The 22,169-nt window shown below is 34.8% G+C and overlaps 3 protein-coding genes across 6 annotated transcripts in view; 2 read left to right on the top strand and 1 right to left on the bottom strand.

The window, feature by feature from the left end:
• sgcd (sarcoglycan, delta (dystrophin-associated glycoprotein)) overlaps positions 1-9,390 on the top strand; it is a 407,777-nt gene extending 398,387 nt beyond the window's left edge. For 2 of the 4 annotated variants that reach the window (XM_087299219.1, XM_087299218.1), the window contains exon 8: positions 1,636-9,390. In XM_087299219.1, the coding sequence (XP_087155345.1) occupies positions 1,636-1,809 (174 nt within the window). In that variant the 3' untranslated portion in view covers positions 1,810-9,390. 4 annotated transcript variants of the gene reach the window in all.
• LOC147838928 (uncharacterized) overlaps positions 1-22,169 on the top strand; it is a 619,529-nt gene that overhangs the window by 574,090 nt on the left and 23,270 nt on the right. The window lies entirely within an intron of this gene.
• The window catches only part of LOC147838929 (uncharacterized), a 188,234-nt gene that overhangs the window by 142,795 nt on the left and 23,270 nt on the right, over positions 1-22,169 (bottom strand). The gene's annotated exons all lie outside the window — the stretch shown is intronic.

Below are 22,169 nucleotides of genomic sequence, written 5' to 3'. Positions count from 1 at the left end.
AGGTTTACCTTTTTAAATTTTTTTTTTCTTTAGTCATTTTTTAAAAACATTTTTAATTATTTATTTAAACACTTTTTTGCATCGGTTTAATTTAGTGATAATATATTTATCTGTTATTATAAACCATTGTGATATCTAAAAATATAGTTTTCTTCTTTTAGTTAAAGTAAAATATTCAAAATATTAAACATATACATGCATGTGCATGTGACAGAAATTTTGCACTCTGTTCATGGAAGGTGCACCGAATTTATAAGCTAATATTTAAAATTTGCACAAACCCAACTGTTGGGTTAAAGTTGTATTTCTTTAAAAAACTGCAATTAATAAAATAAAAAAAGTTTATTTTTAAACAAACAAACAAACAAACAAACAAACCAATAAATAAATAAATAAATATTATTTATTCATTTTCAGAAGCCATTATCATTTAGAAATTATTCTAATATGCTGGACTGACAGTCTTTTCCAGTCTAAAAAAATAAATAAATTGTGTATATATTTAGCAAATTGTGTATAAAATCTTTTTTTATAATTTTTGTTTATTTGCACAAGTAAATTGATCAAAACTGACAATATTAGTATTGTAATAACTCACAATAAGTATATGAATAATACAAATCTGAAATAAAATCAGGTTATGATCTCAAAACAATAAATAAACAAAACTATATTAAGCAGGAAATGTTGATCATAAGAAGCATTAATAATTAGTTGGTACCAAGGAAAATAAAATGACCAAACAGTATATCAATAATTATTAATATAAACAGTCAATCATTTCTAAAGAATTGTGTGGCATTATATACTGAATATACATTATATGCTGAAATGTAAGTAAATACAACAGGTTTACCTTTTTGAGTAAACGATTATATAATGATCTATTTAAAAACATCTTAATCCTTCATTTAAAACATTTTTTCCATCAGTTTTATTTAGTGGTAATATATTATTATTATTATTATTATTATTATTATTATTATTAATTGTAGTAGTAGTAGTAGTAGTAGTAGTAGTATAAAATTATTATTATCCATTATTATAAACCATTGTGATATCCTCACATATTGTTTTCCTAGTTCAGTTAAAGTAAAATATATAAAATATATATTTTGGACTTTTTTGAGAAGGTGGCATGAATTTAGAAACTTTAATTTTAAATGTAGACAAATGTACAAAATGTAGGTAATTAATTAATTTAAAAAATGGTACAATTGTATTTTTAGATAAATAAATAAATAAATAAATAAATAAATAAATAAATAAATTTATTCTTGCAATTTTCAGCAGCAATTATCATTCATCATACATCTTTCTCATATGCTGTGATGATAAAATAAAATAAAGATAAAATAAAATAAAATAGAGTTTATTCTTAACATTTTCAGCAGCAATTGCAATTATTCATAAATCATTCTCATATGCTGAAAGTCACTTCCAATCTAAATTGAATAAATAAAAAATAAATCAATAAACAAAATAAATAAACAAGTAAATAAATAAATAAATAAATAAAAGTAAGTTAGTAATTAATTATTTTTTTATATTTTTTTTAAAGAGTGAAAGCTTGATTATGTAATTTTCTATGAAACGATGCAGTCCATTTCAGATCTTCCTCTCTTCTCTCTTCAGATCAGCTTGGACGCCAGCAAAATCAAGCTCCCACGTCTGCCAGAGGGAAAAGCCTCCACCTCTGGACCGAGACAGACTGTCTTTGAGGTGTGTGTCTGTCCCAACGGAAAACTCTTCTTATCACAAGCAGGAACTGGCTCTACTTGCCAGATGAGCAGCAACTTATGCCTCTAAACACTAACAAACTCACTTCCACCCACACACAAACACTACAAAACTCATACACAAGACTCGATCCTCTCAAAGAATCCAACGTCTAAAAGGATTTCCTCAAAAGATTCTTGAAAATACTTTGTAAAACCATGTTTGAGGCTGGCTGAGACCTTTAAGGTGATCACCAGAAACACACCATGACAGACGGACATTCAGATTCATACCTCGCTTGTACTCGTCGGCGTCCTCTTTTTTCACTCAGAAACAGACGATATATATTTTTTTTGCTGAGGAAAGTATCGTGGGTGCTTTAATCTTGTGTACGCCACATAAATAAAACAGATACACTCTTTGTAACATCACATTTTGTATGATTACTGGAGTCCCGCATCTACAGTTCTCCATCTGGGACACGTCTCGTGACGGTGATCACCTGTTATCCAAACTGTGCTCGCACCGGGAGGGAACCCGTGTGTGCACACACACATAAACACTCTGTTGAAAAAGACGATTTCTGTGCCTTAATTCAATGCACTCGTGGCAAGAAGCACACCCCACTGACTTTTCTTTAGACAAGGAGACTTGTGTTGAAGTTACTTGCCTTTTGCTCCCTAGTTAACTTATTTTTAACTGCATTTAAATAATAATAATAAAAAAGTTTGAAAAACCCCATTTAACCCCAAACTTACATAGAGATTTGTTTGCTTTAATGTGAAAAGGAGAAGAAATCATTTCTGGTTTTATTTAAATGCATTTTATTTTGTTGTTTTTTGTTGGCTTGGCACAGAGTGAAAAAAGACGAGTTTGATGTGTGGATGTTTTTGTGTGTATTATTAAGTCTGATTTTTGCTCGTATTGTGTTATTGAGCTCTTAACAAACTAGAGACACTCAAAACCAAAAAAGAATAGCTGTCAAAAAGTAGGAAGCTGATGAAAATCGAAAATGATTTTGTAAATCATTTAATGAAATTATGAATAAATACATGTTTTATTCAAGTTTCGTTCGTTCATAAATACACACACACACACACTTCTGTTTGGAAGTTTGGGGTCAGTTGGACTAAAATAAGTGTTTTATTTTCAAAAAGGCTGCACATTTGATTGAAAACATAGCAATGATAGGCAACATAGGCTCATTCTGAAAATGTACCCCTATATACATTTATGAAGATTGCGAAACATGTATCCAGAGGTATGTATGGCTGTATTTTGTCTTTAAAATGAATGCTATGGGGCGGTATGATGCTGTTCCTTTTCTTGCTTACCAGCTGAGCACTTCACCTCCAAATGAACGGCTTTTCCGCTGTTACCAGTTTGCCCAGTTGCTCGTGGTGTTTGTTGGTGGTCTCGTGATTTGGAGCAGAGTTAACCATGACAATGGGGTTCAAGTCTGGTGTAAAACGGTTTCAGAAAGCAGGTAAGACAAAAACAAATGCCAAAAGAATAAATAAACAAGTAAATAACAGGGTGAGAATTTGGTAAAATCTGAAAATGTGGTAAAAATCAGGCTGCCCCGAGGGCTTTTCTTTTTCTGGATTGCTTTTGAAGACACTGTTAGTTGGGTTTAGGAAAATAGGTGGGCAGCAGGGAAATGAATTTTAAATAAATAACAGAAATTAATTTCAATTGAATGGAATCCTCTAGACAATTCTATATAATACAAAAAATGTTATAGAATTAGATTATAGAATTATCTGTTGTGTGTTTTTTTAGACCCAACTCATGGCAGAGAAATAGGTTTATTAAGTCTTACCTTCCTGACTCATCATCCATCAATCAGTACTTTTGAAAACTCTATCAGTTGGGTTTAGGAAAGGAGAAGGGTGGGTCAGTCGATCGGTCAGTCAATCAGTCAGTTGGTCAGTCAGTCGACAGTGGCCTCTGGTGGATTTACGCAAGAACAGCAGATGCAAATGGCACTTGAGAGAGAAATTTGTGATCTCAAAAAATGTACACAGCAACCTCTGGTGAATTTGCGAAAAAAAAAAAAAAATTAAAATAACAAATCGTACTTTCTGAAATGTATTTGGTGCTCTACAGAAATGTATATAGGGGTACAGACACAGAATGAGCCTGGGTTGCAAAATTGTATTACAGTTCAAAAGTTTTCTACGTTTGTTTATTTAAAAACAAGTCACATTGTCATGGTCAGAAACCTTTTTAATATGCTGATTTGGTCTACAATAATTTTTTCTTATAATAATAATAATCCATCGCTAGAACAGCCATATTGATTGTTGCATTTTTTCCTCATTTAAAACTATACAAGTGACAGGTCTTATGTATTCTATAGTGTTTGGTATTAAAAGCACTGCACTCGTATGTTAGTTGATGCTAAAGATGTAATACGAGATCGTAGCGGTAACATACATAAACCCAGAAAATTCCACATAAAATTCCCATTTGAATGGGTAAAAAAACACAATCTCATGGCAATACGTAACTTTTTGATTTAGTGGCTAATACGTATGAATTCATGCAATCTCATTTATACAATTTAGTATGATTTGCTTATCGCCCAATGACCGCCAACCGAGTGGGACATGTTCCTTGATTACCATTATGTTGATTTTGGAACAACATCCCAATTAGCCAATCAGAATTAAGGCACAGGTTTACTGTTTATGTTAAGTTTAGGCATACAATTTTGGGAATAATTTGCTGTTATGTTTGGGTTTAGGGGTAGGGAATAGGTATGGATTACATTTTTGAACAAAATTGAAGTTCCAGGATCAACATAGATGATAATCCAGGATCGCATTTTACTTGGCAAAATCATGACATGCCCTCAGTAACAGTTGGGTTTAGGGGCAAGGTTGGATGCCAGGTCTCCTTTTTAAAATCATACATTTTCGTGCCACTGAACATATACGAATTCAGACGAATTTGCCACTTGAACTGACAAAACGTAAAAAAAAAAACTTAAATATGTACGTTTCCTTATGAAATCAGGCTGAAATGGCCCATTTTAAGTTCATAACCCGCCTTTGTCTTTTCCTATGAGGGTGTAGGGGTTGGGTTTAATTAAGTGCCACGTCTCCTTTTAAAAAACGTGCATTTCCATTCAACTGAATTCATGCAATTTAGCCACAAAACCAGCCTGATATCTCAAGAAAACATAAGTATTTTACGTTTTGTCAGTTTAGTGGCTAATTTGTATTTGTATTTGTATGAGTTCAGTCGTACAAAATTGTATGATTTTAAAATGAAAGCATGGAACCCAACCGTGATGAGCAAATCATACTAAATTGTAAGAATTAGATCATGCGAATTCATGTGAATTAGCTTCTAAATCAAAAAAAGTAACAAATTGCTGTGAGATTTCATATGTAAAATAGAAATGTTTCCTCGTGAGATGAGGCTGAAACATCCCCATCAACTAAAACACAATCTCTTGGCATTTCGTAACTTTTTCATTTCGTGGCTAATTTGTATGAATTCATACAATCTCATTTGTGCAATTTAGTACAATTTTCTCATCACCTAATGATCGTCAAACTGATTTGACTAAGTAGGACAAGTTCCTGGATTATCATCTAGGTTTACTGTTTATGTTAATTTTAGGCAAATAATTTTGGGAATAATTTGCAGTTATGTTTGGGTTTAGGGGTAGGGCATAGGTATGGATTACATTTTTGAATAAAATTGAAGTTCCAGGATCAACATAGATGATAATCCAGGATCGCATTTTACTTAGCAAAATCATCACGTGCCCTCAATAACAGTTGGGTTTAAGGGCGGGGTTGGGTGCCAGGTCTCCTTTTTAAAATCATACATTTTCGTTTGACTGAATTCTTACAAATTCATATGAATTTGCCACTATACTTACAAATGTAAAAGATACTTAAATTTCCTTGCGAGATCAAGCTGAAATGGCCCATCTTAGATTTATAACCCACCTTTATCTTTTACTATGAGGGTTTAGGGGTTGGGTTCAATTAGGTGCCACGTCTCCTTTAATGCAATTTAGCCACAAAACTAAAAAAAACAAGCTGGATATCACGAGAAAACGTAAGTATCTTATGTTTTGTCAGTTTAACGGCTAATTTGTATGAGTTTAGTCGTACGAAACTGTACCATTTTAAAAAGGAGGCATAGCACCCAACCGTTATTGGGTGATGAGCAAATCATACATTTTCATACGACTGAACTTTTACGAATTTGCCACTAATATGACGAATTGAAAATTGAATACAAAACAAACAAATAAAAAACAACTATAAAAAACAAAACAAAACTATAATAATGCTGACTCCAAACTCTTGAACAGACATACCTCTATATGCCATATTCCAGTATGAAAATGCAAAAAAAGTACATGTTTTAGATCAACCCGACCTTCAAAATAAATAATCCTATCTACCGTATAACTACATGCCACACGCCACTGGGAAACCTTCTATTGAAATCTGAAAAATGGTGAATGGGAAATGAAAATCCCCTGATGTAACTAAAGTGATTCTCACTTTAATTCATTGCCGCTTGCCCACAACATTTGAAGGGATGAGGAGTGACAGCTGTGATCATTGCGTTTAAAAAGCTGAAGCCCCTAGCAATTGTTGACATCCTATTAACACACTAAATGTTATGGGTAGTGAAAGGAGACAGGAACACAGGGAACTCTGTGGGGAACAACACAGCATCACAGAAGGGCTTAATCATATTCATTCTCTTTTGATTTTTCAGGAGATTTTGAAACTTGATTGTGTGGTGTGTGTGCATGCTTGATTGCTATTTTAATGGACACTTGCATGATACTAGAAGATGGAAGCCAATGACAGACATCACATGACAACCCAGTTGTTATAATTTTTTGCTAACACTTTACTTGAAGGATGCATTAATATTCATGACACCTTTATAATCATGTCATGACACACTTTAGGAATATGAAGTAAATTATATGTTATTAAGTCTCAAATTAAATGCATAAGTCACATTGTTTGAGATGTTTTTTTGTTAAAACAACTGGACTTACACAAATAGGTCACAGTTGGGTTTGTTATGACAACTTGACTTTGCATAGACAACATAACTTGTCATAAATCCGTCATAAACATGATTGTCATGAGGCCATAAATGTGTCATGGATATTTGTCTGATCACTTTTTTTATGTATTAATTTTCATTCAGCTTAGTCCCTTATTTATCAAGGGTCACCACAGCAGAATGAACCGGCAACTATTCCGGCATATGTTTTATGCAGTGGATGCTCTTCCAGCCGCAACCCAGTACTGGAAAACTTTTTTTTTCATTGGAACAAAATTTATGTGGCATTAAAAATATGTTCACAATTATATAACAGCAATATTAATAATTAATAACATTTTAACAACAAATTGTATCTATTCCACACTAGTTGAAAAATATATATTAATGTTGCTGTTATGAAATACATGACACAAATAAAATGGCTTCATAAAAATCATGTTTATGACAGGTTTATGACATATCTTGGTAATTTTAAGTTGTCGCGAGGAACAACATTAATGTGGCATTAAAATAATCCTCAGTTAAAGTGTCAATACTCTCAGAATTAAATAACAGCCTAATTAATATTTAACAACATTTTAACAACAACTTCCATTAATGCCACTGTAATTGAGGTAAAAAAATGGTGCTGTAATGAAATTCACGACACAAATACAACAGCCTTATAATAGTCATGTTTATGACAGATTTATGACATGTCTTGGCAATTTTAAGTTGTCACGAGGAACAACATTAATGTGGCATTAAAAAAATCATCAGTAAAAGTGTCAATGCTCTCAGAATTAAATAACAGCGATATTAATATTTAACAACATTTTAACAACAACTTCCAGTAATGCCACTGTAATTGAGGTAAAAAAATGGTGCTGTAATGAAATTCACGACACAAATACAACAGCCTTACAATAGTCATGTTTAGGACAGATTTATGACATGTCTTGGTAATGTCAAGTTGTCATGTGGAATAAAATTGTGGCATCACAAATCCTCAGTAAAAGTATCAATAATCCCATAATTATATAACAGCAATATTAATATTTAAACAACATTTTCACAACAAATTTAATTCATACCACTGTAGTTGAGGTAAAAAATAATATATATATGAATGTTGCTGTTCCGACAAAATTTACAACGTGCATCATGAAATTTATGTTTATGACAGATTTATGACATGTCTTGGTAATGTCAAGTTGTCATGTGGAACAGCATTAATGTGGCATTAAAAATCTTCAGTAAAAGTGTCAAAGCTCTCATAATTATATAACAGCAATATTAAACTTTAACAGCATTTGAACAACAGATGAAATTTATACCACTGTAGTTGAAATAAAAAAATTAGGAATGGTGCTGTTATGAAATTCATGACACAAATACAACGGCCTCATGACAATCATGTTTTTGACAGATTTATGACAAGTCTTAATAATGTCAAGTTGTCATGACAAAGGTTATATCAAGTTCGCTTGTCATAATTATCCACTTGTCACAAAAGGTTTCATGACAGTCTTATGAACACCCAACACTATCTCACAGCAACTGGTAACTTTTTGTTTTAGTGGCTAATTTGTATTTTGTACGATATATTTAATACAATTTAGTATGATTGGCTCATTCTCCAATGGGGATTGGGTTTAGGTGGGGTTTAAGTGGGGTTTAGTGTGATGCCACACCTCCTTTGAAAAATCGTAAATTTCCATTCAAGTGAATTCATACAATTTAGTCCCAAAACTGACAAAACCAGCCTGATCTACAGAGAAAACGTAAATATTTTACATTTTGCCAGTTTAGTGGCCAATTCGTACTAATTTACGATTGTAAATAGGAGGCTTGGCACCCAACTCCACCCCTAAACAGATAAGCAAATCGTACAAAATTTTACAAATAAGATCATACGAATTTATACAAAATAGCCACTAAATCAAAAAGTAATGAATTGCCGTGAGGTTAGAATATAAATGTTTCCTCTTGAGATGAGGCTGAAACACCCCCTTCAACTAAAGTGTTAGCACTGTTTAACACTATTATTTTTAGCTAAATGATGTGTGTTAAATATGTTACATGTGTTTGATATCCCAGTGTATTGAACAACTCAACTAAAAGCAAAACTTTAGGATATATTCTTCTTTTGTTTTCATGCTCATTATAGTGTTCGATGATTTTTCATTTATTTTTTTTTTCCTGTGTGTGTTTTATCTACAGCTATTTTGAGTGTTCAGGAAAAGATATAGCATTTAAACGTTCTTCTCTTCTCCCAAATGTTACTTAACACGGACGTTACTTCTAAACAACGTGTATACGATTTTGTACGAGGAGCACAAAATGTTTCATATATTTTTTGATAATAAAACTACATGTCCGCTCTATAACGTGACTTAGCTTTCAGTGTGTGACAGCTATATTGGATGAGTCTCCTGTGTGTATACATTTGTGTAAATAAAACAGATAATTTGATTACGTGGATTCATATTACAAAAACTGAATGCTTTGAGTTAAAGCTGGGGCTCATTTCTTTTGGTTTTCTTCAAAATGTGAGGTGTGAGCGTTTGATCTGTGTTTTTGGTCTATCAGACATGTGGAAATAACATTAAACTATTGTTTGACATCGTGTGATGACTGGAAACTCATTGAACTTACTTTCTGTAGTTCCTTTTTTTCTTCTTTGTTTTTGGAGGTAACAATGATGAAAATCCTCGCATATTCTATGCAAACACTTGGTTGTAGAGAGAGATTTATTGATGCAAAGAATTATGTCAGCTGTCTATATTAAATTTATTATACTTCATGTATACAGTTTGTATTTATGAATTGAGTTGCAACCCTTATTGAACCAATAAACTTGAGAAAAGAAAAAAAAAAGAGTGGACGAGGGCCAGTTTCTGAAATGAATGTTGGTTACACTTTATTTAAAGGTGATCCTTTGACACGCATTTTTACTAAATTATTTTAATTAAGACTCATAACACAATCAAACTAGTTTGAGGTGTACTCTGTACTATTCTCCATTGTGAATTTATTTTAGGCCAAATAATTGTTATTTTATATACAATACATGTTATAATTTTATGTCAGTATTTAAAAAAAAAAAAAAATATATATATATATATATAATATATATATATATATATATATATATATATATATATATATATATATATATATATATATATATAATCAGCAAATGAATGCGTGAATATGAATTATTATTATTATTATTAATCATAATAATGACAATAATAATCATTGTTATATTTATGTAATTTTTTACTTGTAAATTGTAATTTGTTTACCTTATATGTATTTTAAAAACAGTTTCTGATCAGCAAATTATGAAAATTATTAATATTAATATTATATATATATATATATATATATATATATATATATATATATATATATATATATATATATATATATATATATATATATATGGATTTGATTTTACTGATGTATACCTTTGTTTACTAGATATGTATTTAAAAAAAGAAAAATAAAACCTTTCTGGTCATCAAAATAATGCGTGAATATTATTATTATTATTTTATCATTAATATTATTATTATTATTATTTACATTTTTTACAGATTTTGAATTTTGTTTACCCATTTTTAAAATGTTTTAACCAAAAAATAACATATTAAATCAATAAATTAGTGAATAGAGTTATTAATAATATTAATAATAATAATAATAATAATAATTAACAATATTATATTTGTTTTGCCAATTTTGTTTTGTATGTATTTAACAAAAAAAAAAAAAAAAAAAAACATCGGATCGGCAAATTATTGAGTGAATATGATTTATTATTATTATTAGTGTTATTATTATTATTATTAGTAGTAGTAGTAATAAATGATTTTTATTATTTACATTTCTTACCAATTTATCATTTTGTTTAAACAATTTAATTATAAATATTTAACAAAAGACTTGCATCTTAACAGCAAATTATATATTTTTTTATTTATTCATTTTTGTTTGTTTACCTAATTTATGATTGTTTACTTTCTTTGTTATACAAACATAGGCTGTATGAATTTGTATATATATATATATATATATATATATATATATATAAATTTTAAAAATATGTCAATAATCATTTTAGTTTTGTTGATTCATTCATTTTCTTGTCGGCTAATTCCCTTTATTAATCCGGGGTTGCCACAGCGGAATGAACCGCCAACTTATCCAGCACGTTTTTTTTTTTTCGCAGCGGATGCCTTTTCAGCTGCAACCCGTCTCTGGGAAAGATCCACACACACATACAAACACTATGGACAATTTAGCCAACTAAATACACCTGTACCGCATGTCTTTGGACTGTGGGGGAAACCGGAGCACCTGGAGGAAACCCACGCGCACACAGGGAGAAACATGCAAACTCCACAGAAAGCCAAATGAGCCAAGGTTCAAACCAGCGACCCAGCGACCTTCTTGCTGTGAGGAGACAGCACTACCTACTGCGCCAGTGGGTCGCCACATTTTAGTATAGTTTTGTTTAATTTTTTATAAGTAGACATGTACAAATATTAACATGAAAGATTAATTCCTATGCTAGCCAAGTGTAATAAGTTGACAAATTTCACCTTAAATCAATATTTTATATAGTTATTAACGTTTATTGCTTGAGAAAATGTATTATCATCACAAAACAAAAATAAAAACTGACTCACTATAAACTCCCTGTCTGGGTTTATTCAGTGATAATAAGCACAGACTGTACAATATACACTTATATTATTTTCTGTGAGTAAAAGTAATCCTCAAACTATTCCAAAATGCCCTATGACTTTAAGGTAATAATAAAAAAGTAGGTGTGTAAAGGTGACAACTGTTAACATGTTCTATGTCGAGGACTGGCAACCATGGTAACGCCACAAGGGGAATGATTTCATGAGTGGCACTAATGGCTAGAATAGATTATGGAACAGATAGGATTCGTGCTCGCTATACAGCAGCATGTCATTGACGGCTCAAAGGCTTGCAAAGGTAATACAGTGCCGAATCTATTATTAGCCCACATGCAATCCTCCTGAATTACACCCAGCAACAGGCTTAATGACGCAGACAATATTAAACTACAATGACTGTAGGTGCCACTTGATCACTTTTAGAAAGTAATCATTAAGTAGACACTTTCATCCTAAGCAGCTTGCAGTACACCCAGACTACTTGTTTTGCTTGTTTTCTTTTAAAGGGTTTGAAAGCGCCACTTTTTTCTACTTCCAAGAGGTAAATGGCAAGAACTCCGCAACCGCCCACAATCCATACTCTTCAGAATGCAAATAACTTAAAGTTTGACTCAAGACAGACTTGAGGAAAATAGTGCAGACTAAGCCATTCCGAAAGTCAGCAAGAGAGATAAAACCTTGTCAAAATTCTTCCCTGACAATTAAAGCATCAGTAACTGTGGTTGCGCCGGTGAACCCAACCTCGGCATTGTCAACCAATAATTACTGAAGCCGACGCATTAGTCATGAATATTTATCACGCATGATAGGAGGTTCTAATTGTGATTTAGACCTCACATGAATCCCATTTAACTGTACTGCATTTCCAGACTGCATTGTTATTAATGGGGTTTGCCATAGGCAAAGTCCATTCTTACTATGCTCTTTTGCTTATTATTATTTTTTTCTTCTTCTTCCTTCTTCCGTCCCATTTTTCGGTGCGTAACTAGTCCCGCAGCTTTCGTCCCAGACCCTTGAAAGTAGGGTCAAATCGTGCGGTCTTATCGGGAATGGTGTGCTATGACTTTTATAAGGGGTGGGGGGTTTTTTGGCCCCATAGACTTAACATTGAGCCGAACTTTGACGAATCACAGCGCCGAGTATGAATTTCCTAGAAATATGGGATTCACAACATCTGTAGGGGGTTGCAGCCTAAGTGAGAACATACCCCGGAAGGGGGTATAAGTTGCACCCCTGGGGCTCTAGGACGTCCCAAAGTTTTCCCATTGACTTACATGGGCCCCATTGACTCCCATTCATTTTTCTAGAAGAGCACTAACGCCCCCGCGAAATGGGACGACCTTTGAAGCGTTATAGCGCCAAGTGTGAAATTCGTAGAAATATGGGATTCGCAACATCTGTAGGGGGTTGCAGCCTGTATAAGAACATACCCCAAAAGGGGGTATAAGTTGTACCCCTGGGGTGCTAGGACGTCCCAAAGGGGTCCCCATTGACTTTACATTGCCCATTGACTCCCATTCATTTCTTGACTCACATGTCAATCACATTACATAGCAGTGTCATAGACTTAGGGGTTGGCTTATTTGACTGAGGCAACCAATCAGCATCTCAATATGATTTTGAAGCTCACAAGCCACGCCCCCCCAAACCATTTAAAGACCCTTAATAACTGCCCCATTGACTTAACATGGGGTGGGACGTCCCATTGCACATCCCATTGACTTCCATTATAAAGGTCACACATCTATAACATTACATAGGAGTGTCATAGAGACATGGGGGCGGGCTCATTTGACTCAGGCAACCAATCAGCATCACTATATGATAATGAAGCTCACAAGCCACGCCCCCAAATTGATCCCATAGACTGCCATTATAACTGGCCTACATGCATATCTTTGCATAGCAGTGTCCTATAGACTTAGGGGTTGGCTCATGGGACTCAGACAACCAATGAGCATCTCAATATGATAATGAAGCTCACAAGCCACGCCCCCAAACTGGTCCCATAGACTGCCATTATAACTGGCCTACATGCATATCTTTGCTTAGCAGTGTCCTATTGACTTGGGGGTTGGCTCATTTGACTTGGACAGCCAACCACATTCAAGTTCACTCTGCAACCTCACCCATAGCAACAAAACAGAGTACCCTAGCAACCGTTCATCAACAGCTATATCTCAGCATCGGAACATCGTAGAGACTTGGGGATTGGCTCGTTTGACTCATGCTAGCAAACGGAACTTCCTATATGCTACACATGCTAGCAGTGACTAGCTACATGCTAATATTGACTAGCCATGTACTGTAACTTGCTAGAAATGCTTACTAAGTATAAATATTTCATCAGGCATGTATGTGAGGCTTGCCTAGTAACCATCCAGGGTACCCTAGCAACTGCCTAGCAACCACCCAAATTACCTTAGCAACCGCCTAGCAACCACCTAGCAACCGCCTAGCAGCACCTTAGCAACCACCTAGCAACCACTTAGAACACCTTAGCAACCACCTAGCAACACCTTAGCAACCACCTAGCAACCACTCAGAACACCCTAGCAACCGCCTAGCAACACCTTAGCAACCACTTAGCAACCACTCAGGACACCCTAGCAACACCTTAGCAACCACCTAGCAACCACTCAGGACACCCTAGCAACCGCCTAGCAACACCTTAGCAACCACCTAGAAACCACTCAGGACACCCTAGCAACCACCTAGCAACACCTTAGCAACCACCTATCAACCACTTAGGACACCTTAGCAACCACCTAGCAACACCTTAGCAACCTCCTAGCAACCACTCAGAACACCCTAGCAACCGCCTAGCAACACCTTAGCAACCACTTAGCAACGACTCAGAACACCCTAGCAACCACCTAGCAACCACTCAGAACACCCTAGCAACCGTCTAGCAACATCTTAGCAACCACCATTTCTTACCTTTCCAGTGCTATTGCCCAGTTTAGTACCATTTTGTACCCCGTCGATTTGCCACGCAAACCCCATTCACATTTCCTTTATTATTATTATAATTGTAGCATGTGCTGCCGAACTCCTTTATTATCATAATTGTAGCATGTATTCGACGACTATTCATTTTGACTGACTGTTTGGAGAGTGGGTTCCTGTACTTCCTTTTCAGCTCACTTAGATGATTTCTTTACAGCGCTTTGGCCTAATTTGTTGCTAATTAAGTAGTTCTGTGCAGAAGTGACAGCCCGGTTTAAATGTTAATTAAATGTAATGGCTTGGTCAGATTTCTCCTGAATTGTTCAATATACTCAAATTAATTACACTTGATTACATAAAATACCAGCTAATTGTGTTTAAAGTGAATATTTGACTGTGTAAGATAAAAGACGCGCACACACGCATACACTTTTGTCAGCTGTAATGCTGGAGAGGTTGAAAAATACACAGAACTGGATCTGAAACATCAAGCGGCATGTTGTAAGGAAAATGTGAGTGTTTGATGTATATTACAGAGTTTCCACTTCATACAGTAACAGCATTATCGGTGTGATGAATTAATAATGCAACATAGAGTGAATTATGAATATATATATATATATATATATATATATATATATATATATATATATATATATATATATATATATATATATATATATATATATATATTTTGTATTAGAGTTTACTTTTATTCCATAGTAGTAATCAAAATGAATCCTTTCTGACCGCATCTATTGCAATGGACATCAAATGCCAACTTATTTATTTAATTATTTCTTTATTAATGAACACTTTGTCAAATTTAAAGCCTTCAGGACATTTGTCATCCAATCAAAAGGCAGAACAAATTGGATTAAACAACAATATATATATATATATATATATATATATATATATATATATATATATATATATATATATATATATATATATATATATATATATATAAGAAATCTTGGACAAGGTCGCCAGAAGTACAAATGATGAAAAGACAGTGCAGAAAAGCTTAGGGTATGTGGAGAAAGACGAAGCTAGTAGTCCATTATAATATCTATAAAGACAGTCTTCATGCTTTTAATTTGACAGAGCGTCTCTTGTCTCGTGTCAGTTCGTTGTTGTTTTTGATGTGCTCTCTGTCTGTGTTCAGGACTGGCGTGGAGACCAGTCTAACACCCAGAGCTAATCTGTTCCTGTCTGTACCTCTATCCCTGTTTAGCAGGATACCTTATCTTTTGTTTATTTTTCATGTTGGACTTGTTCACATGGTATATTGACTGTGTTTACTCGCATGATTGGTTCCTTTAAGTACTATTTTCTGCATTACACTGCACCTCTGCATACAGGTCTTGACTTTGAGCTGAATGCCTATGCAGCGAACAAACCTCTCATCAGCAGAGAAGTGAATCATGCGGAAACCATGCGGTCTCTTGGTTGTGAGGCCAGTCAGATGTACAGCCAATTTCTCAGAAATACCTTTGAGCCTGTCACATCCTTCAAGTTCCTGGGGACCCACATTGCAAAGGACCATTCCTGGACCACCAACACCTCCAGCCTGGTAAGGAAGGCTCACCAGCGCCTATTTTTTTTAAAGCCAACTTAAGAAGAATCAACTTTCATCAGCCGTCTTGGTGAACTTCTACCACTGCACATAACAAAGCATCCTGACCAACTGCGTCACAGTCTGGTATGGAAGCTGCTCTGTTGCTGAGCAGAACAGTTTTTTCCCCAGAAATGCTCAAAAACCCTATTGGGCCAAGTAGGTATCACTGCAGCCCGGAGACCTCCAGTTGGGAGGGATTACACCGCAAGTAGATTGGCTGACCTTCTAGTGGGAGGGACTTAAACAACAAGCAGGTTGGGTTTAGGTGGTGTAGACGGAGCAGATATATATATATATATTAAAAAAAAAAACACGTTACCATGGAGTATACAAATAAGATAAGAATTATCACCTTTATTAACACCTATTGAGTAGCTGTCAAAAGGCCCTGGCGGAAGGGTGCCACCGTTGGCGGCATGACCAAGTACTGAAGGCGGTGACAGGAGGCATATGTAATGCCATCATCTCTGGTAGGTATTGTCTTGCCCAGAATAGCGGGAGTGTCGGAGGAAGAAAAGTGGGATGGTGTGGGAGTGTCTATTTGGGCACGCGCGAGTTTCAGAGTCAAAATACACACACACACACACACACACACACACACACACACACACACACACACACACACACACACACACACACACACACATACAGGAGAAAATGATGGTGTTTAACCTACATGGACATCTGTAGTCGAATTATTTGCCAAATTATTAAATGGTGGACTTTAACTGCAGTTTGGCTCTTTCATTCAGGGAATTCATTCATGCCCCTCGCGACACACGAGATATTTGATTCGAGGAGCTGCTCTAAGCATGTATTTTTCATGCAATGTTTTATACCGCACGGCGAATGAGAGAAAAAAAACCTCCGCATTTCCCAGAAACTTAGATGCACACGACAGGTAGTGTCAGAAAGCCGCGTGTGTTATTCCGGTCACTAAATGCGGTAAAAACCCTACACGAGGTTAAAGTTTTGGTTGTGGTGCTAACGTGTTTACAATAGTTTGTTAGATACGAACAAACTGATTAAACAAAGAGCACTGGTCGCTCACTTACCAAATCTGTAGAGACAAGACAATCACCAGCAACTAGAGCCGCGTCTTTATGAAGAGAATACTACAAACGAATCCAGATCTTAGCGTTTGCAGATGAGAACAGCTCTCAGGTAAACAATAATCCTCCTTAGACACGTAAGTTATTGTTGTCGCGCGTCGCGTACACTGTTAATCCACACGTGACTCTGAGCTCTCACAGAGAGAAAATGAAAACGAAACTTAACTGCAGCAAACTATAAAAGCAACACTTCACGCTTGTTTTGCCAACACAACGTGGCGTCTCTGTCCTGAAAACACGGTGATAGTAATGAATATTAATGAAGTTGCACAATAGAGCGCGCTGATTGGTTTGAACCAAGCCTTACTCATGCATTAATGTATCACACTGTAAAACGTAAAAAGACTCACTCTGGCACAGACGGCCAGTCTGCACGCTGGAATACAGGCTATTATGTCATGACCGTGACGCAGCTTCAAAAATTATTTTCAAACCAGAAGTACGAATTTGCTTGAAATAACTCAAAAACAACCAATTTACATTTTTTAGTGAAATATAGGTGTCTTAATAGTGTTTTTAGCAGTGTGGGACACATATAAAACTGTCAACAGCTCAAAAAATGTGTTTTGGTGTTTCGTGACCCTTTAAAGTTCCCACAGCACATAGTTACAACATCACTCCAAACAGACTTAATTATCATTTCTGAGGCAACAAGACAGTTGATTGTGCTTGAACTTACAGTGTCCTGGGAGGAATGGATGGAAGAGGCTAATGAAAGGAAAGGCTCAAAGTACCAGGACCTAGTAGATAAGTGACAGAAAGGGGGCTGGAAAACCCACTTTGAGCCAATGTAGGTGGTCTGTAGAGGGTTGGCAGGGCATACACTCTGTAAAGTCTTTGACCGACTAAGCCTAGCAGTAGCAGCTAAGAAGAGGGCCATTAAGTCTGTTTGTGAAGCTGCAGAGAAAGCCACAAGATGGCTGTAGATAAAATGGGCTGATTCGTTAGTAATGGCAACTGTAACACAAGCTGGCGTCTGATGAATCTCAGCTGGGTCACCTGGGTGAAGGGTACCTGATGTTGAAAAACTCGAAACACCCAATGACCCCAGGATACATCACTGACGATGCATCCCAGAGCATCTAAATTATGTTTCTTGCATACTGAAGTAAGTCTTATTTTCATTATTTATGTTTTTGGTCTTATAACTTAGTCAACTTTGTTATTGATTTCAACTCTTTTACCGTCAATTGTCAACTATGTATATAGAGAAAATGCACACCATCTTTACAACTTTTCAGGTAAAGGTTTTAATATTTTTAACTCCATATAAAAAAGTCTACAAATTATTGGGATTAAAGTTGAATTAATGGATTAACAAACAAAAGTTCTCTAAGAAAAACAAGGTGTTAAAATTGTGTCACGTTTGTTAATAGTTTATGTTTTACCAAATTTGTTTACAACAAAGTTAAAAGATATTCTGTTAATAGGTTGAAGAGGAAAATCAAGCATGAGAACAGAACTGCAGCACTGAAAGCTCAGTAAACAAATGACTCAACAGCCACAATGTTGCAATTAATGTCATCCCCCCTTCCTTTAACATTAGTGCAGTATATATTTTATCCAGCTCCTTCATCTGGGATAGAGTTCTGGAATAGACTTTCAGACTGTTTTTTCTTGTGACATATATAAATGAAGCCTATAGCTGCTTGAATTTAAATAGAAGTTTTTCACTGCCTATGCTTCCATTTAGTGTCAGCACATTATCTTAGTAACCTATTTCCCATTGGATTTAAATGTTTGGATAATATCCACAGCCTTTTTTCAAAGATGCCTTGTGAAGACAAATGGGGCTCATGATAAAGATAAATACTGCTGTTAGTAAGATCCAAAACCCCCGTTCTCAGGATGCAGTATTTATATAAGGAGTGGTTAAATGAGAAGACATATTTTTAAAGCTGCTGCTGACCTAAAATCTTAACCAGATGTCAGCAACATGTAAAGTAATTCATACATACAAAGAAAACAAAACTAAATAGTTCAGAGATGCGTTTTTTTGTAATGAAATTAAATTACATAATGAAAAAGTATTAAACACATGAAGAAAGGGAGGTGAAACAAGACATGGAAAGTCCAGACAGCAGCCTAAATCTCTCAGTAGTTAAAAAGTGACCCTCGTCAGATGGCAGTGTAAATGAATAGTTGCATTAGTCCCAACACCTACATTTGGATGATGAAGATGAAACCAAGATGGACATTTCAGCAAGATGATGATCCCAAACACAGCCAAGGAACTCTCGACTGGTTTCAGACAAACAAAATAAAGCTGCTAGAATGGCCAATCACCTGACCTGAATCCATTAGAAATTAAGAACTAAACATCAGATTTCATAGAAGAGACTCACAGAACTGTCAATGTCTGGGGCTAAAAATCACATCAGAGCAATGCATGTGGCTCTTAGATGTGAGTTTTAAATACATTTCAGTAGCTTAGTACCTTCTTCGTGTGTCAAAACATTGTTCTTATATAACAATTTTTGTATTGTATTTTTTGTATGTTGGACGTGTTTTTTTGTTTTGTTTTTTTTGTTGTTTTTTTATAATTGAATAATGTTTTATTTTACCACACTGTATACCTTTATAATGCTTTGTAAATTGTTCCAAGCTATAGTTATATTTCAAAAACGTTTTACTTTTTTAGCCTTTGAACTATAACAGAATATTTGAACATAATATCTAGTATCAATTTAAATGAGAAAAACTCAAGAACTGCTTCGGTTATACAACAATGTTAATTCAGCTCTCTCAAGTAAAGTACAACCATGGGCTTGATAACACAATCAGTAAAGAAAAGAAAATTGCATTTGTTTTGTCAGTGTTTAAAACAAGTGTTAGTAGACACAAACTGGAATAAACAATGTCAAAAGCAGACTGTAAATAATGAAGTGCTTGTAAACTGATGAAGCACAGCAGTAATTAGTAATAGTGACAGCTGCAAACAAATGGTTCTTAGCATTTGGAATGTTATGGCAAAAGTTATTGATAAACAAGGAAAATTATTTAGGTCCCAAGAAAGACCCCTATAAGAAAAATCTTTAAAGTGTGATAGTTTTTTTTTTTTTTCAAGAATCACATGGCTCTCACAGATAAAAGAATTAAAATTTTCTGTCTTAATAATAGTAAAAATAATAATAATAATAATAATAATAATAATAACAGCTAGGCAACAGAAGACTGCTCTCTTAACATTTATGCTTGTCGAAGTGCAAATAGTAATATGTCCAATAGTGATTCAAAGTTTAGAAAAGACCAAACCTTTTAAAGTAAATGTGCAACTGAGTTTTTAGTGTTGACCTTTCAAACTTCACACAAGGCCATTCAAAAGTGCTTATTTGTGTTTATTAGGCTTCTTATCTCAAGTACAGTGTTTTGGCGGCTGCACCATAGAATAAGACACATTTCACCTCTCAAGGCTACCGTTGCATTGGAAGACTAATCACAACTTGCTGAGCAATAATGTCATGACAGGTATTGGCTGAAGTTTCTTGTGCTTGTCATGTTGAAATCCGTTTGCCTTAATGAGCATTTTTAGAAATGCACTTTTAATTGAAGCATCTGAGATTGTAATATATGAAACTGCACAAAGTGAAAATTTTACAGATGGTTCAATCAAAAGTAATTTGTCAATATTATTTAACAGTCATTTATTCATTTTCGGCTTAGTTCTTTTATTAATGTGGAGTCGCCACAGCGGAATGAACTGCCGACTTATCAGCATATGTTTTATGCAGCGGATGCCCTTCCAGCTGCAACACATCTCTGGGAAACATCCATGCACACTGATTAACACTCATACACTGCGGACAATTAGGCCTACCAAATTCACTTGTACCGCATGTCTTTGGATTGTTAGGGAAACCGGAGCACCTGGAGGAAACCCATGCGAACGCGGGGAGAACATGCAAACTCCACACAGAAATGCCATTTGACCCAGCCGAGGCTCAAACCAGCAACCTTCTTGCTGTCATGGTGCTGTTATTTTGTCTGTGCCAAAGTATTCAATCCTTGCAGAGGTCCTGGGTCTTGAGATGTAAAGGTGTCCTATAAAGAAAATCTGGGTACGTAGGCATAGTTGAATAATAAGAAATCAGTATATGGATACGGCCATGAGCCTTAGGCACCATTGTTTCCTCGTTTTCATGTAAATTGTGCGAATGTAAAATCCCAGTGGATTCTGTGGTGAAAGATAAACAATTTATTTTATGCAGAGCTTGATATTAATTCATGTTGTTTTCTTTGATATTATAGCTCAAAAATACAAAATGATATGTCTTTATCTGTCTCTTTTGTTGAGTTTAATTATAATTTAGGCTAATTTAGGCTAATGATAATTTAGCCTACCCAATTCACCTGCACTGCATGTCTTTGGACTGTGGTGGAAACCGGAGCACCCGGAGAAAACCTACGCGAACGCAGGGAGACCATGCAAAATCCACACAAAAACGCCAACTGAGCCGAGACTCGAACCAGCAACCCTGCGACCTTCTTGCTTTGAGGTGACAGCACTACCTACTGCGCCACTGCTTCACCCACATTATAATTTTTTGAACAATATAATTTATTAAACCAATGCAGTATATAACAGCAGGGCCAGAGTGAGACTCCTTTTCAGCCCTAAAGTTTCAAGCCTTAGACCAGCCCACCTCAGTTTACACCTGACTATGTTAAAATAAGGTAATTTCCAATTCAGTTTCTAATGACACTACCACGTCTTTTTCAAGGAAACAGCTGCTTTGGAACTCCAAATGTTTTTAAAAAATATGAGAACATTAAAGAGTAACTGAATCTCCAACACTATTCTTTAAAACATCACAATGTCCTTTCCTGCATTATCTGAATATATATTCTGAGCAAAATTCCTTATAGGTATCCAGTCTTTTATGTCATATAACACTAAAAATGAAGAATAAATAAATTATATATATATGAGATTATATATATATATATATATTATTATTATCATTATTATTATTGTTTATGAGAGGTCGGAGGCATTGTAATGCAACC

This window comes from Danio rerio, chromosome 21 (assembly GCF_052040795.2).
Source record: "Danio rerio strain M-AB ecotype USA chromosome 21, GRCz13ab, whole genome shotgun sequence".
NCBI lineage: Eukaryota > Metazoa > Chordata > Actinopteri > Cypriniformes > Danionidae > Danio > Danio rerio.
Note: the sequence above shows the minus strand (reverse complement) of the source record. Positions and strands in the feature narration are given on the sequence as shown.